At 46.8% G+C, this 17,587-nt stretch overlaps 2 protein-coding genes across 2 annotated transcripts in view; one reads left to right on the forward strand and one right to left on the reverse strand.

The window, feature by feature from the left end:
• The first annotated feature begins 27 nt into the window (after positions 1-27).
• Positions 28-1,092, forward strand: INAFM2 (InaF motif containing 2). The gene has a single exon (XM_037402524.1). The coding sequence runs from the start codon at positions 186-188 to the stop codon at positions 624-626; it is 441 nt and encodes a 146-aa protein (XP_037258421.1). The 5' UTR covers positions 28-185; the 3' UTR covers positions 627-1,092.
• Positions 1,093-4,921: 3,829 nt separating this feature from the next.
• Positions 4,922-17,587, reverse strand: part of CCDC9B (coiled-coil domain containing 9B) — a 55,911-nt gene continuing 43,245 nt past the window's right edge. The window contains exon 13 of the mRNA XM_037402523.1: positions 4,922-9,237. The gene's annotated coding sequence lies outside the window, so the exon portion shown is untranslated. The remainder of the gene's footprint in view (positions 9,238-17,587) is intronic.

A 17,587-nucleotide genomic window follows, 5' to 3' on the forward strand; every position in this document is an offset into this window, starting at 1 on the left:
AGGCCCCGCCCCAGCCCCGCCCGCGGCCGGCGGAGCCGCCGGAGCAGCGCGGGCCGCGGGCAGCGGCACGAGCGGCGGCCCCGCGAGCTGGGAGCGGCATGTCCTGAGCCGGCGGCGGTGGCGGCGCGGAGCCGGGGCCCACCACGGAGGGGTCGGTGGAGCAGCGGGCCAAGGGCCGGGCCCCCATGAAGGAGAAGGAGGCAGGGGCGGAGCGGGGCAAGCCCGCCACTTACACCGGGGACAAGAAGGCGCGCATGGCGGCCAAGACCAACAAGAAGTGGGTGCGCCTGGCCACCGTGCTGGCCTACGTCCTCTCCGTCTCGCTGGCCGCCATCGTCCTCGCCGTCTACTACAGCCTCATCTGGCAGCCGGTGCGCGGCGGCTCCTCCGGCCCCGGCCCCGCCGCCGGCACCTCGCAGCCCCGCACCGCGCCGCCGTCGGGCCCCGCGGCCGGCCAGCCGCCCGCCGCGCCCACGCAGGAGGCCCCGCCGCCGCCGCCGCGGACGGGCCCGGGCCCCGGCTCCGACGCCGGCGTCGCCCAGACGGGCCGCCCGGCCGCCTCCCCGCTGCCGCCCGGGCCCGAGGCGGGGGCCGCCGCGCTGCGCCGGGTGCGTGGCAGCCCCTGAAGCGGCCGGCGGCGTCCCCCGCCCATCTCCGCCCCACGGGGGCCCGGCGGGCGGCGGCTGCGAGACCCCCGGCGCGGCCGAGCGGCGGAGGGCTGGGGCTACACACCGCCGGGCCGCGGGGCCGGGCCGCGGGGCTTGGACTGGGAAGAACTGCGGCATCTTTCTCCCCCCATTTTTCCTCAAAAGGGAATTTTGTGGCTTCGCTCCTTCCCTCGCCAGGGCTAGCTTCTCCTCGCGAACCCGCCGTAATCCTGCGCTATTTATGCCCGTCTGTTACCTAGAAAAGGATCTCGGTGTCCAAAATTCCTCACTATTTACAGGATCAGCTGGGAACTGTACGAATTTCGGGGCTGTAATCCATTGTTTAAAAACCGGTTTTGTTTAACAACGAGCATAAACTTATTTAAAAACATGTGAAAGGTAAATTGACTTGTTTACTATATTAAAATATTTTCCCAGTATGAAAGTCTCTGTAATACAGTATGTTCTCTTTGGTGGTGGGAGGATGGGTTGGGAGGGATGTTGAACGGGAAGGGCTTTCTGGGCAGCAGAAATGATTTGTCTGCTGCAATGGGCAACTGTGGCATGTAACACTGATTTATTTGTCATTGGTCTCCTCAGGTGAGGCTGGAGAAACCTCCATACGCGCCTGACTCCCACTAACCGTGGGCATCAGCTAAAGCAGTGGTGATGAAAGCTTGATCTTTCGTGGCAGAAGCAGGCGGAGGTCTCGCGGCGGCATGCGGCGCAGTGTGCTGCGAGGTGCTTCGTGGCTTGTGTGCCCCTGCTCTTGCCTGCATGGGATGGCAGAGCTTACAGAGCGTCATGGCACCTCAGTGGCACCCTGGAGCCAGTGCCATCAGGAGGTAGGTCTGTGCCAGCTCGTGGTGTGCCCTGGGCAGGCTCACCTCCTAGCTTGAGCTTTTCATGCCCCATAGTCGTCATAGTCTTCAGAAGCGTTCTGCGGGGCCCTCTTGATGAGCAGTGCAAAAAACCCGGCCTTTAATGGCTGTGGGATGTGGACTATCAGCTGGGAAACTGTAAGACTTGTGTCATTCTGAGCAGCTGCTTTTCAGATTGATGGTTTTGGTTGAATGCTTTAACTGTGCGGCTGCCAGGCTATCGCGCGTCCCTGTGAAATGATCCCAGGCGTTCAGTTTTCCTCTGCTGAGGGATAAAAATGTGTTCTAATGTGGTGTATGTATTTCAGTTGTGCAAATCACAAAGGCGCTGTAAAATATGGCGCTTGATTTTTTTAAAGTTTGGGGTGCATGGGGTGTGTGAATAGCTGTTTCATACCTGGATCCGTATGCTTTGGACTGGCAGCTGTGTGTTAAGCCTGTGTCATTAGCTGTGCATTTCTTTTGCAGCATCTGTTAAAGGTAGAAAACAAAAGCAGGGGATTCCAGAAAGAAATCAGGCAAAAGGAGGGAGTGGTTTGGGTGGGATCCTCCATCCTCCTTTTCAATTTTCTGGAGAGCATGCAGGAAAGTCTGTATGTTGTCACTGTGCTAGAAAAGAAAGCTAGTTGTTGGGAAGGAAAAAAACCTCACGCTTAGCCATTTGAGCCAAAAGCATGCATGTGATCATTGCCACCTTTCTGCAGGGCAGGTAGAAGAGCTGGTGAAGGTGCTGAAAGCCTGAAGCAGGCAGCTGCCCTGCCACCCTGTCACCTCCTGGGCTAAACTCTTCCTATTTATCCACTGCAGTGGCAGGGCTGACGGTATCCTGGCAGCAGCACCGGGTCGCAGCTTTGGCCAGACGGTTGGCTGCGGTTAGCCCTGTGTGTGTCTGTGCTGTAGTAGTGGGTGATTTTGTTCCCTTGGCAGTTCTGCCTGCAGCACGTTGATACCTGCCCATGGGGCTGCCACATGCATCCTGGTGATAATGATGCCATTTGCTGTCCTTGGCGTACGCCTCTGGTTGTAGGGGCAAAGGCTTTTCTGTAGCTCTCTCAGGGAGGAATGCGTGAAAGAGGAACAAAGCAGGCTCCTTGTTTGGTGCCAGTTGAGTTTAGTCTGTTTTCTTGGCTCTGCTACTAAATGCAGAGCCAGTTGGGAAGCGTCTCTGGGAGGGAGCTTGTGTTTAACTTTTAAAACCTTTGAAGATAAATAAAAGCTGGGTAGAATTACAGGGATGCTGGGATTTCTCTGGTCTTGGCCTGCAGCTCAGAACTGGTGAATCTCTGGTGGCTTTGAACAGTGCATCCAATGTATGCTGGATGTACATGGACTCTTGGCATTTTTCACTTTAAATACAATTGCTCTCAGAAGACTAATAGAGCATGGCTGTGTAGAGCAGATGGAAGAGGAAGTGAATTGAATTAAATGGGCTGCATGGCCCTCTTCCAACCTGTCATGTAACTGCAGAGAGATGCCTTGTGTTTGGGAGCAGGAACAATTTAAAGCTCTTCACCTGGTTTGTGGTTTTGGTGGTAAAGGATCTTTGGGACAGTGAGAGTGTTCAGATCCGCTTTATCAAAGGGAACAGACCCATTGTGGATGGTTGCCTCCCTTTCTGATGCTAAAAATAGTTGATGAGCCAGTACGAAGATGGTTGTGACTGTCTTCATTCCTGTATGAAAGTGCAGGCTTGGTGAGTTCCCAGACTCTGTTTTTGCATCTTCTCCTCTGGTGACAAATTGAGATTTAAGTGAAACATTCGATTTCAGTACCTGTTACAACTGGCGTTGGAGCAGGCTGTTACTTCACTATTGTTGTATAAGTGTGCAAGGGGAGGGGAAGCTTTGGCTTGTAAAGATGCAGAAGGATCACAGGCTGCTGGCCGAATGGACAGGGAGCTTTTGTGATTTGGGCAGCCACCTTTTCCAAAGCCCTTTTGGACCTAGATTCTTCAGCTAAAATCTCTTCTACATCCTTTCCCTAGCTAGGATTCCTAGTCCTCCGAAGGAAAATGTGTTTCCCTTGAGATATTGTTGCCAGGCTGTGATAAGCCTGTCTCTGTGCTCCTTACTCTCTTGGTGGCAGACTGTCCAAGAAATCAGTGACCAAGAGCACTTTGCAGATACCTCTAGTAACAAAAATGGCTTGTCTGGACTGGTTTCTGGATGTAAGCTAACTTTTAAAAATTCAGGGTACTAGGGATTTCTTGGGAAGTAGGTTGGCTGCAACACACGACAGCTGGATTGTCATCTTGGTTGGTGAATCTTTGCGTGATGTTGCCATTGTTGTATTGGGTCAGTCATCTGCATCTGAACGTAATTTTTTAGTGCCCTGAAATGGTGCAGTCACCAATCTCTGGTAAACCTGGGGGTTAAAAGGCAGGCTGTCTTGTTATCTGTTGTATTACTTCAGCTCCAATTCAGTCTTCCCCTTCATTGCTCCTCGGGAAAAAAAAATAATCAGTTCACTTAGTGTAATTGTATTAGGTGAGATAAGGCACAGGCTTTTGTGTTGCTTCCTAGATAGAAATCGCTGTAACCTCATGATTTGTAATGTTATTTCCTCGGAATTGCTAGTGAGGGTTGCTCCCTTTACACAAACGCTGTCCTGCATGTTACTTGCAAACAGAACTGTGTCCCATTTCCAGTGGGAAAGGGAGTTGTCTGAAAGTCAGTTTGGATGAAGAAGATAGTCAAATGTGCGTGAAGCCTCTTAGGCCCTTTGCTTTAGTGACATAAGGAAGTTAACAAAGAGTCTCAAAAGTTCTGACTGTGGGATGTTCCTGTAAAAGCATGACTGTAAGAATATGGCTGGAATAGTGGCATCTGTGTTTCTATTTTGTTACTTCATTTTCTTATTGATTAAACACTCTTAACAATTCCATAATGCCAACTTTTCCTCCGAGCTTTGAGTCTCTGTACTGTTTAAGGCCTGAGTTCCAGATTCTTGTCCTCTTAAGAGCCTTTAAAAAATGGCAGCAAACAACAGAAGTCGCTGTACATTTGTGCTTCAGGTGCTACTTAGTTCTGAAACACGGTGACAGAATGCATTGTCAGGTGTTGAGGGAAGGTAAATACCATGGTAGCTTTGATTTTTTCAGTTCCTAATCCCAGTAATCACTTAAGTGGATGGAGGGAAGACCAGGTCATGTTCTGGTTTTCCTTTCTGACTGAGAAGAGTCTCATGAGGGAGCAATTGGACTTGTGGTGAAGAAAATTTCTGCTAATACTGTCTTGTCCAACTCTCACGTGACATTTCAGCACTGTGTAACACTGCTTCTGCTTTGCTCCTTACAGAAGGATTTGAACTGCAAGCTCTGTCAAATGGAAGTGCTCCCTAAAAGAAGGAGCAGTAAGTGAAGAATTATCAATGATGTCCAGACAAAGGTGTGTCTAGATCAGAGGATGTTTTTTTAAACCTTCTTGATTCTTTCCTTGCACGTAGATGCCTCTGGGTTTACACCTACTTACTGATGTATAGTGCTTGTCCTCTGCCAGTATGCGCTGGTCTTGTCCCATTGAGCTCAGTTTGTTCAAGGAGAGTGCATTTGGTGTAATTCACGTGCAGAGGGACCAGAAGGAAGGGAAATGGCTGGAAAAAAAGTTACTGGAGCATGTAATATGCTCCAGCAGCTAGCTCACATTTTAATTTTCTAAAAGCTACCTCTTCCTCACACATGTTGTCTCCTGGTCTCAACTGATGTAGTGCATACCATCTCAATCCCAGATTCCTGGGACGGGGCTGTATTTCTGACAAGGAAAGTGGTGTTATTTTTACTCCAGATCTTGGCTTAATTCATGAGTGTAGCTGAAAAGCAGGCTTGTGGTGTAGTGTTGACAACAAAATCAGTGGCTGCTTCAAAACAAATCTCAGTGGGCCACTCTGGTGAGGGTTATGCATGTGGGGAGGGGTATTATTGACAGCCGGTTGTGAGTCCTGGAGGTGCTGAAGTGTGTGGAGAGGGGTACGGTATAAGAAACAGCTATACCTGAGCTGGAGCATGAAGCTAAGGAGGTAAAGCTTGACTTCTGTCTATGCCGCGTGTGTTCAGAGGCAGTTTTGGGAGAGCTTCACATCTGGTCAGTTGTTGTGTTGCTGCACTAAGCTGGTGCTGTCAGGAAGTGGCTGCGGACTTCCCAGTGTGTTGGCTTTGCCTGCCAGTAGCTGCCCAGCCTGTGAGCCTGTGAACTGGTTGAGCTGTTCTTGAACTTGTCCTTTTTTCTGAGGGAAGGCAGCAGGCAGTGCTTTGAACTGCACAGCAGTGCTGTACCCTGCTCCTGCTCTGTGCCTCTAATTGACTTAAAAAGCTTTCCACATAACTTAAAAAGCACTAACTACTGTATTACACACTCCAAATACAAAAATTCCTGTCTAAATGCCAGTTTAGCTTCAGGCTCCTGCCATTTGCAACCAATTTATCTGGAGGGGAACTGGTGTTGAAGATCAGTGAACATTTCCGTTATTTCTGCTTCTAGACTCTGTATAAGGCTTCACTTGTTAGTAATTTGTGCATTCTGCTTCTGCTGTAGGTATTAGATTTGCTGGGATAAGAATGGAGAGCTGGAACTGCTGTCAAGATTTTATGTCGTTGCCTCGTACAGCAATTGGCTTGGTAAAGCTTTGGAAACTGAAGCATCTCCAACTTTATCCAGATGTATTTTTGTCCTTGGCTTGAGGGTTTTAAAATTGATCTCTTTATACAAGAGTTGATTCACTAGTCTGAAACAAATTTTGATACAAATTGTAGTTACAGAGTTGCTGTGTTGACATTTGGTGGTACATTTTACCAAGTAGAAGAGAGTCTAGCCGCAAACTGTTTCTTCTGTTTAAAGAAAAGGGTGTTCTGCCTGAGTTGCTGCTGTTTTTTCCTGTTGTCTGGAAGAGCTAGAATAACTCTCACAAAATCCCTGAGCTACCAGCCACTGCTGGGAGGAAACAGCTACCTCTTGTAGGCAGATGACTTTGCACTCTGCAAGCTGCCATCACATTTGCTTGCAAGAAAAGGGCTGTGGCAATGAGAAGGCTTTGATGCCTCTGAAAAGTGAGCCTTGCGTTACAATGCAGGCTGTCTTCACTGCAGCAAGCTTTTCGGGTGAGTTAGCCGAGCTAGCCCAAGAGTGAAGTGCAGTCCTAAGGGGTAAGCCATCTGAATTGGAGCTGTTGCTCTAAAAAGCAGAGATTACTGATTCAGTTCAGAAAACTCTACATGTGGGACTGAAAAACACTGAAGAAACTGGAGCTTTTTCCTCATTACAACTTTTATTTCATATAAATAATTCCTCTACATCAGATTTTTCGATTTTTCAGTCTTTTCTCTCACTGTAAAGAAGAAACAGCTAGCCACAGTTTTCTGAAAAATGGCAATCCAGGCACCAACCAAAGTGCATTCAAGCGAAGTGTTAATGAGCAGGAAAAAAATTACACTTAGAAACAGGCACTATCTGTACAGTCCCATCCCTGGAGCTTGGTACAGACTCAGTCCTTCCTAGGCATCACTGAATGCAAAGTTACTTGGATTTGTAGGAGAAAAAGGAGGGAATGTGGGAAAAGTGACAGTTTTCCTTTCAAAAAGGAGTCTAGGGCCATAAAATACAGCAACAACTGCAGCTGAGTTTTTTATCTCTACAACTAAGTGCTGGACCAGGGGCAATATAAAAGTTTGTTTACCTGGCTGTGTGCCTGACTGCTGCTGAGGTGCAACAAGCTCTTGATCTGAGACTGTATTTTGTGTGGACCATGAGGCAAGCCAGTTCCTGGTATTTGCTGGTAATGTCTCAGTCTGACTGGACCAAGATTGAGATCAGTCACCTGATGTACAAAATAATAATAAATTTTAAAAAAATAAACAATTGTAAGCAGGTTTTTGAGCCGGTCAGGTAAGGCATATCAGCCTTTAACAGTGATGGAGAATCTCCAGGACATGGAGCAGTTCTACAGTCTGGCTTCTTTTTTCTATCTGTTCTTTTTATCTGTGGGATAAGTCCAAATAAACCCAGTCTGGTCTTTGGTGGGATTAAGATGTTTCTGCTGATAAAACATGAAAGCTGCACACTCTGTTTCTTGATAATATCTGGTCTGATGCCAGTAAACTCCCCTGAATTTGGCACGTAGAGGAAATTCCCAGGCTTGTTCTTCATGAGATAGGTGCTGTAGATCTAAGTTATGTGGAAAACCAAAATGTTTATCTGTGCAAATATTAGTTTATTAAAACAGGATACAGTATTTCAGTCCACACGTGCCAACCTTATCACCAAGGCACTCTGCCATTTTGGTTAGTGAATGCGTCCTGCAATGAAATCCAATAAATCTCCACGCATATGTGTCTGCATGTATGTGTACTCCTGCACCAAGTTTTAGAGCAGCACTTCAAAACAGAGGTGAGATCCTCTTTGCTCAGTCATTCAGAATTCAGAAACTATGTTGTGTTATTCCTTGTGCCTGTCTTCTGCCACCTTAATTGGTAGCTGTCTTTCAGCTAGGTCCTGGTTTGCTGTGAATCTCTTAGCTGCTTGGGGAAGTCCGAGCAGCTGGGATTCTCGCACATTTATGCTTGTAAATGCTCATCCAGATCCTCGATTTGAAAGGTGTCTTTTAAGGCCAGGTCAAAATGTCTGCATGGCAGCTTCCAGAGGAACTGCTGCCCTCTTATTCAAGCACAAGGCTATGAAAGGCACAACCAGGAACTTTAAAACATTTGATAGGAAGCCTTAGACCTTCAGCTGCAATTTGGGCTGGGTCCTGCTGCCAACTCCTTTGTGCAGTGTGGTGGAGAAGGAAAATTATTGTATTTGTGCTGTCCTCCTCCTTGCCCTGCTTGGCACATAAAAGCTGCAAGCATCTCCAGCTACTGTAGATACTCCTGGCCCTATGAAGTGGGCACGGTGTTGTGCTGAGCTGCATACATACCTGCTCAGTCTAGCAGCCACCTCAGAAAAAAGCATGGGCTCCTAATGTGCTGACCTGGCCTCTGCTGCAACAGGAGGAAAGCAAGCTGGTAAAGGACAAGGTGCGGTAGTTGATGTGTGCTTGTCAAAAGCACCTGCACCCCACAGTGTCACTGGAGGACTCTCCATCCCCTTCGTGTCCCATGGCCCATGCAGCTACCATACGCTTCTGCCAGCACTTCAACCACATACAAACCTCTAGTACAAGAGCTGCCCTAAACACTACTTTTTCACCCAGCTACTGAACTACAATGTAACACCTCTCACCGGGTCTCCTAGTGCTCTGCTGTGCCAGTCGCCTGCTCCCTGCCCGACAGCGACCGGGAGCTCGCACAGCCCCTGCCGTCCTCCCAGCACGTGCAGTCCCCTGCCAGCCTCTGTGGGAGGAAACGGGTGGTGTGCCTAGAAACTTAAATCTTAACTTTAAGCAGAATTAGTTATTAAATAAAATAAAGTGCATCCAGTAGACATTTCATGGGCTTGCCACACAGCTGCAATATAGGCAAAACAAATACAAAGGATAAGTGACCGTGTTTTCTTTGTAGGTTGGGAGTGTGTGTAGCCTTCCCTGTCCTTTGGCATATGGATAGGAAAGGGTGATGCCAAAACTGGGAGTGGGGGGTGTTGACGGGGGACCCCATGTGTTGCAAATGGGTGCTGAAGGGCACTGGGGAGGTGCTGAAAGATGATTTCATAGAAGGTAAAAGAGTGAGGACAAGCTTGTGCTCCTCTTCTCCTTTCATCCACCACCTTCAGCGTGTTAGCCTGTGAAACAAAAGCAGAAACAGCAGCGGGATTATCAGCCTTTAGGGAACTGCTGAGCAGTAAATTAAAAACGTCTGCTGAGTTTCAGCCTGACCTTCCTGCACGGCTGGGGCTGCTTGGGAGGTACCACTGCAGCATAACCCAGATCCCTACATGCCACATCCAGTGGGAGCAACGTGTAGCTCTGTGGCCCAGGGGATGGACTGAATGTACCAGTCTCGATGAAATGCTCCCAGTCCTCCTCTGGGTTAGTTAAGACTACTTTAATCTCTTCTTTTGTCTCAAGGACTGTATGGTTTTGTGTGTGTTTGTGCAGCACCTGGAGCCACATGAGGAAGGGCTGATTTTGCATAGGGCTTTGTGGTCCTTTTCTGAAACCTTGCCTGGGGATGCAGCACTTGTGTTCGCCAAGTGTCACCTTTTCTGTAGTGAAAAACCTAACCTGTAAGTGGAGCCTGCTGTCCTGTAGCTGCCTGCAGACCCAGATATGTTGATTTTAATTGGGAAAGACAGACTTTTTTTTCCCCCCCTCTCCTTGTAGTTGCCAGATGCTTGGCTGCTGCTCAGAACTGCTGAGCTGGCATTTTCCCGCATCCATGTTTAAATCCACAGATCTGCCTTTTGCTGATGCAGATTTCAGCACCCAAAGCTCCCAAGAAAGCACAGAGAGGGGATATAAAAAGAAAAACTGATTAAATACCATGAATGCAGGAGAGGCGATAGTAAGCTTGGCTCGCATAAAAAGGAAACCTCTACAGGAATCATTCAAGGACACAGCCATGGATATCTAGTAAGGAACTGCACTGAAATCATACCTGAGGTACTGAAATAATTGGTGCTGAGAAGAGACTCTTAAGACTGTTGTGCTGGAGACATTTTTCATCGCCCTGTACATGTGCAACGGATGGGGTTGGCCACATCCTGCTGCTGAGGGGGTGCTTAGTGCTGCAGCAGCACATTTCTGGGATTTAACGCTACTGGGAAGGGCCAGGAAGCAGATTTTCAGAGTTGCTCTTGGTGGTCCACATATTGTAAAATAATCTGCTTTGAGAGTCAGAACTGACACCAGAGCTAGCTCTGTTTATTGTTAATCTCTTTTATTATTAATGTTTTCAAAAGTCTGATTGACAGCCCTGTGCTGTTATTGCCGGTAGACAATTCTCATTCCTGTTTTGCAGTATTATTGTTTCCATGCAGACACCTTCTTGCTGTGCATGAGCGAGTCCTTACAGCCAAGATACTGGTGGGCTTTAAAGTCATTACTTCTCTTAGTAATTAGACATAGTGATTAGCATTTCTCTCATTTCAAACTGTATCCTCTTTTCCATGCATAGCTCAAGGGCTGGTCGGAGATTTAGCAAGCTCCATGCTAGCGTGACTGTTGTCAGTCAGGGCTCAGGAGAGCGATGCGGCTGTGTGCTGCCTTTGACTGTGCCATCAGCAGCAAGGGGATGCAGTGCCAAATTCCCCTCCGTGTGTCACTGTCACATGGGAGGATTAATGCAGATCGCTGGTGGTCTATCTCAAAGGCTCCAGCTGCCTCACATTTCCCAGCCTGGCTGGATGTGGGACACCACTGGGATGACTTTCACAGCCAAGCCAACAACAGCCCGTTGTAGGACCTACTGGTTAAATCTCGTGTCATGGGGGTGGATGTACATGAAGTCCCTGAAGACTAAAGCTGAACGTAGCTGATGAAGTCTGGAAATTTGGCCCCTCTTCCTTCGTCTGAGATTAGTGCCATCCATCCTCTGCTTGGGTTGGAAGACATAATGTTGTTTGGTCTCTCCGGAAGCAGGCCCAGAGTTTCCAGAGACAATTTTGTTCTTAGTGGACCACTCAGACAGTCCCATGAAATACTGCAAGGCAGATTCAGGCATGACGTGTAAGGACCATCTGTTAGACATCATCATACCAGATTTTCTCACTTAGCTTTTTAAAAATGGAGATAGATATATATATATTTATCTGCTGTTCCCAAGTATACTGTAAGGCCAGAAAAAAAGATCAGTAAGATCATGAGGCATCTTCTGTCTAGCGCAAGGCCATTAGACATCCCTGAATTAATTCCCATTTGAATTAGAACTGATTATTTAAGGGGAAAAAAATCCTAATCCTGTCTAGATTTTCCACTGGTAGAAAAAATATCACTGCAACCCTTGATGAGCTTAAATATGTAAAGGCAGTCTTTGGTGGAGATTCCTTTTGGAGTGGTTTACGATATTGTCACTCTCTGTAGTCTGCCTGTTCCTTCTCAACAGCAGAGCTGGCAGAAAGGAAGATGGGGCTGTGCCGTGGCAGGGCAGGCCCTGATGTGGTACAACTAACTCCTTTTCATGTGGGGTTTACATTAAGAGGGTTAACACAGCGGGCTGAGGTATGGGCACGTGCTCCCTTCTGCCAGCTCTGTCATAACGGCAACAACTGCAGGCTACAAGAGCAGCTCCATTTTCAATGTTTAAAATGGCAACAGCTTGCCTGTCAGAGCCCTAAATTATGTTTAGACTTGTTAAGCTTGAGTAAATAGCCATAAGGAAGTACAGGTGCTCCAATGACTAGCTTTGGCCTGGGACTCTTGATGCACTAACAGCTTCTAATAGTTCCTTCTCTCCTCAAGTCACCCTGACAAACCAAAGAAGAGACAGAAGCTCTTGAAAAGTGCCAGAGAGCTTTAGGAGTCCAGAGCCTACATTTCCAGATGGGATGTATATGCTAGTTGTTCTGGGTGTCAGTGAAAGCATCTGCTTTGACAGTGGTCACCAACTTTTGACAGAAGCATACACAACTGTCATCAAATCCATCCTGTCGCTGTCAAAAGCACGACACCGGTACCTCATGCCTGCCAAAGCACGCTGGTCAGGCCAGCCTAGAAGATGATAAGAGTCCCTGCTTCAACCATGGCATGCTTCTAAGTCACCTGTCCTCTGACAGGGAGCAACCTTTTTCTGATTTTCCCATATTTATTCATGGGATGCTTCAATATATTGATTCTTGCACCAGCACTGTTTTCTGGCTTGAATGTTTCTCCTCCTCCATGGGTGTTCACTACTGCACTGTATTTACAGAGATCACAACTCCCATCACTTTCTGCCTTCATTTTGCTAGACTAAACAACCATTCCCTGAACATCCCTGGAGTCCTTCCCTGTGCCTCTTCAGTTCAAGTACATTTCTCTTGAACCATTCTGACATTAAAAAAAAATTCCCTGTGTTTTCCACTGTTAACAGTATTTTCCCATGTCGTGCCACGAGAAGGGCTTTCCATCACTCTAGAGGTATGAAGATAACTGTGCCAAGTCCTGTATTAAGCCATACCACTCCGTAATTCTGCATGAGGACTAAGCTTTCCACGTTGGTGGTACGTGGTACTAAGATGTGCTCTGGGAATTGGAAATGCCGACAGCATAATGGTGGGCTCCAGAAGGTGATGTGGACTGCAGGAAGGACCAGGGAGGCCGATGCTATTCAAGTCAAGCCCTTGAGACCTCACCCTGCCAATCCTAGGCCAACTTCCAAGACATAACAGCAGATGGCATCTTCTTGTCTCCTGAACCTTAATGAAACTGATATATTCTTTGGTAGCTCCATAAATGTATTGAGAAGTGTTGGTTTCTGCTTGTACTGCTTCCTGCACCAACCTTTAGCACTGGTTTACATCAGAAAGCTGACCTCTTCTGACCTCCTCAGTCCTGCAACACACAGGCCCTGCCTGCCCCACTCCTGTTTACGTCAGCCAGAGCGGCAAGGTCAGATCCCTGGAGCTGCTCTGGAAATCTACCCCCAGCTGCATTTTCTCTAAAGATGTTAAGATTAATTTTCTCAAGAGAATTCAGGGAAAAGCTTCTGTGGTTTTTGTGTATCGTTTACTTCTCTGGGACTTGTTGGACATTCTCCAGGGATTCCAGTCCTGCACTTCGGGTAAATATTTATTCCTTGTTATTTGAAGCAAAGGATAAAAGCCCCACCACACTCTCTGCACAGCATCTCCAACTGGTTTGAAGGTGCTGGCGATTTTTAGTGCCATAAATAGACATTAGCAGTGGAAGCTGTGAAACTCACAAGGGGGCTACTTACTGCAAGGAGCTGCTGTTCTGCAGAAATGGATGAGTAGCATCTGCAGTGGGGAGTGAGATCTGCAGATTAATGTGTGGGGGACACGGGCCCCACAAAGCCCAGGAGCACAGCAGGTGGAGAGCACATTGTTATCACTGATCACTGATGTTTACTGCTGCTACAGGTTATCTGCTGTGCTTTGCGACGTTGTGAGGTCCGTGAACAGAGGGCATGTCCCTGGCATCACATGAAGTGACCTGGTACAGGATTTTCTACTGGATGGGAATTCCACAATATAAACTTTTCAACGGTATGATATTTTTACAATCCTTTCAGGGTTGATAGGTTGTATTTTGCAAAATCATACCATCTGTTTCAACACTGATTTTCCAAAAATTGCACAGTATCAAAACTGAATCACCAGTATTTAAAAACATAACATTAAAATTTTCTGTTTAGAAAAGGTTTAACAAGGACTCCAGTTTGGGCTTTATGAAATATGAGATGTTGAAGCAGACACATTTCTGGTACATGCATGGCATTTGTCAAATCTGTATTTTTCACTGAAAAAAACCCCTATCTCACTGGTAAGTTACCTGCTACCTCCTAGCAGGAAATCATTAACCAGTCTTGATAACCCATGACAACAGATTCCTCCAGATGCTTCTCCTTAAGGCTAGTCATATTACATGTAGGTCTGGTTTACATTAATCATCTTCCTTTTTCTCTACAAAGTCTCTGTCCTCCAAGACAGTAGCCATCCAGATTATAATTTGGGTTCTTGGCACAGGCTTTGCTCATGTATTCTACCAGGTGCTTCAGGTCATTCCTTGGTGTAATGTCCACTGGGTACGTGGACACAGAACACAGTAAAGATTTCCAGCTGACCTGGATTTACCAAAACAGAGCTGCTCGGTACCTCCTGGAGGTTTGCAGAACAACAACCCATTTACCTTGCCACATAAAGCCCTTCATCAAACAAAAGAATTTGTGATACCATTGCTCACACGCCACAGGGTGAAAGACACCCCCTTCTTCCCCTGCTGCAGTGGGATAACATCGTAATTGTGTTGGCCTGATGTCAGATCAATACAGTTAGGCACGGACACCTGCAATTCAGTGTAAGCATCAGCTGTTAAAAAATATACATGAGGCACCAGCCCACAGCCTCTTAACTGGATTCTGGGCTATTCACTGAGGACTAGCTGTTCCTTAAAGATTATACTCAAGTGGTGAGAGGAAGCAAATAATTAAGGCAGTTTGGGCACCTGAATTCATGGTACTAGGCACAAACAGAATAAATAAACTCTTAATTTTGCATTCTAACAAAAAGTGCAGCTCTTCATTTAATGCTTGATCTTACTGCTCTTTCAGCTTCTTGAATGATGCTCTTTTCCCAGTTCTTGCTAAAGCTTGCTCTGCTGGATAATGCTGTGCTTTTATTAGATAGGCTGAAAAAGGCAGAATCATCAGCCTGCCACATGGTTACATTCGTGATGGGACTCAGCTGATGTAGCAATGTTTCCCTTGAGCACAGCCACACCTATTAAGTCCCTCTGGGGGCCACCCGCAGTGGCTTTGCTGAATGCAGGTTTCCTACAGGTTGCATTTTGGGCAATCCTTTACCTAAAGCATCAGCTGCAGGCATCAGGCTCAATAAGCAAAAAAAAAAACAAAACCCAAACCAAAAACCCAAGTAGAAAATCCCACCAAAGATTCAAACATCCCGCAAATGGGGGCAATCCTAAGGGATCTGGTTCCAAAGAATTCCTGTGAAGTAACACTTCAGGGAGAATTACATGAAAATAAAGTAGAGCTTTGCAGCTTTTTATACATACTGTGGTCTAAAACTAATCTGTCTGTAGAGCACTGGGAAACAGAAGCCAAGGGAGAAGGGAAGTGACTGTTACCAGCCGGTGGTTATTTATGACTGCCATCTGTGTCATTGTGCAGCCTGTCATGTTGATTTGGGAACTTCAAAGCAACGGCAGGAATAGACACGAGACCTTTTCACTCCAAAGACACTGACAACTTAACCTACTTGAGCCAAATGAGCTATTGCTTTTTTGGTGGTTGTTGTTGTCATTGTTGCTATTTTGTTGCTCCTAGGAGCCCTGCTGTCAAGCCATGCAGATGAACTGTTCTCGTTGTGCTGAGCTAGTGCTAGAGAAATCCAGGTCTTGCTTTTTTTTTTTTTTTTTTTGTCTGCCAAGGGATGTTCCTGACAAATTGGACACAGGGAGCAGACAGCTAAAGACAGGCCCTTCTGTCTTCCTCTTGGCTTTTCTCCCCACTACTGATAGATAAATCATGGCAGAATTCACCCTGTCTGCAAGTGATCTTGTTTGGGAAAGCCAACCCTGATAGTGGCATGTCACTGGTGCAAAGGGAGAGGTCAAATTGCTTTGTGCTGACTTCAGCAGATAGGAGGTGACGTTGATGCCCTAGAACATCATTAAAGACTAACAGGCAAGCAGCACTCATGCACTCGTTCTCTAAATGCTCTTGCAGCTGACGGAATGAAAAAAAAAACCCAAACCAAAAACCTGGAGAAATCTATTGCTGGGATGGGGAAACACAGAAACTGTGGCACTGGCTCACCCTGGTACCTCCATGGGTGGTGAGAAAGCCAGAGGCTTCAGTGGAAAGTGAAGAAACGTTCAAATGAAACAACCACAGACCAGTGTGCTCAGAGAGGACTAAAGGAATGAAAATGCATTCTCTCAGTTTAAAATTTGATGTAGCTGTGTTGCTTCCTGTGATCCTAACACAGATCTGACACTCTAAAGGCCCTAACACTCTAAAGCACTGACACTTTAAAGGCCCTCACCCCAAGTGACCTGCCATCCATATACTGCACAGGGTTCCTCTGAAACTGGAAGCATCTCCTAAAATAAATTACAGGAAAGAGCAAGAAAAGGAAGTATTTTGCTTTAATTCATATGCCTCAAAAGGTGGTACCTGATGCTGAGTGCATAGTTCAGGCACACCTAGAAACTCATCTTAACCTATTTGGGAAAGAGAGGAAAGTGAGGCAGGAATACACGCTCTTGTGGGGGCACACTTAGGCAAGGGAAAGTTTCAGCTAGGAAGTACATGGGAAGGCAGGCAGAATGAAATGGCAGTGGGTAACTGGGACACCAGTTAACCCCTCATTTTCCCCTGGCATCACTACACTTGGTGTTTCCCAAGTAATAAATATTTTCAGAGAGCAATACTAGTCTCAAGTTCCAGCTTAGCCAAGCAGACATGCGAGTTCTTAAGTGCAAACACCAGGTTAAGTCACCTTCTTTTCTCTAAGACATAAAGGTATGTTTATAATTAAGCCTGCTGTAATGAGTTCAGTGAGGAGTGATGGAGTAAAGAGCCATGCTGAAGTGAACTCAGGGCCCTACTATCAAACCATAGGAATCTCCATTGCTGAGATGAAAATGGACTATTTATTGTTTCTTCTTAGCTAGTGTCTAATTAAAGTTATCCTGAGTGAGAAAAGTAGTCATCAGTTCCTTCATCCTCTACTTTGGGGGGATTTTTGGTAGGCTGGAGAGGCATGGCCTGGACAGTAAACTCCCGCTACGTGCATCCAGGTGTCTTTAACATTTTCCTAAATGCTATTGGAATTCATTTCCCTCACTTGAAGGAATTTTAGTTCACACACAGACCTAGCTCCTGCTGGTTCTTAGTGTTTTGTCTTTTTTTAAACAGCTGTAACGCTTGCGCTTCTCCATGCCTTTTGTATAGTATTGGATTATAGTGAAAGTCTTTGTTAGCAGCTTAACCACTTCATCCCTAAGCTCATTTGTACCTCTGGGATGAATACTAAGCAATACCCAGTGACAAGCTGCTGGGTCGGGGTCTGAAGAAAAGCCTGCTGGAATCAGGGAAAGGCACTTGGTGGGGGGGATCTGCCTGCCTCGCTTTGAGCTGAAGTGCCTACTTATGGAATATAACTGCTGCCTTTCTACTTAAAGGATAGAGCCAGGCGCAGCCTGAGAACAATTCTGGTGTTAGCAAGAGCTGGATTGCATTCTGGAAGTGCTCATCTCTCTTCTTTGAAGCAAAACAAAGCCCAGATCTTAAGTTAGGTGCCTGTGAGCTCAGCCTGAGTTAGGTGGGGTGAATTGCAACCTTACTGCCTAACCTGGTAATAGAATCACATCCTGACTTACTGGTCCGATTCAGCACCTGTGGGTATGATACACTGATCTGTGCATGACATTGCCTGGAAAAAACACATCTTGCCAAGGTAGCTGCCAAAGAGCCCCTACACTCTCTCCTTGCCTCTTCCCCCTAATTTC

This window comes from Falco rusticolus, chromosome 10 (assembly GCF_015220075.1).
Source record: "Falco rusticolus isolate bFalRus1 chromosome 10, bFalRus1.pri, whole genome shotgun sequence".
NCBI classification, from domain to species: domain Eukaryota; kingdom Metazoa; phylum Chordata; class Aves; order Falconiformes; family Falconidae; genus Falco; species Falco rusticolus.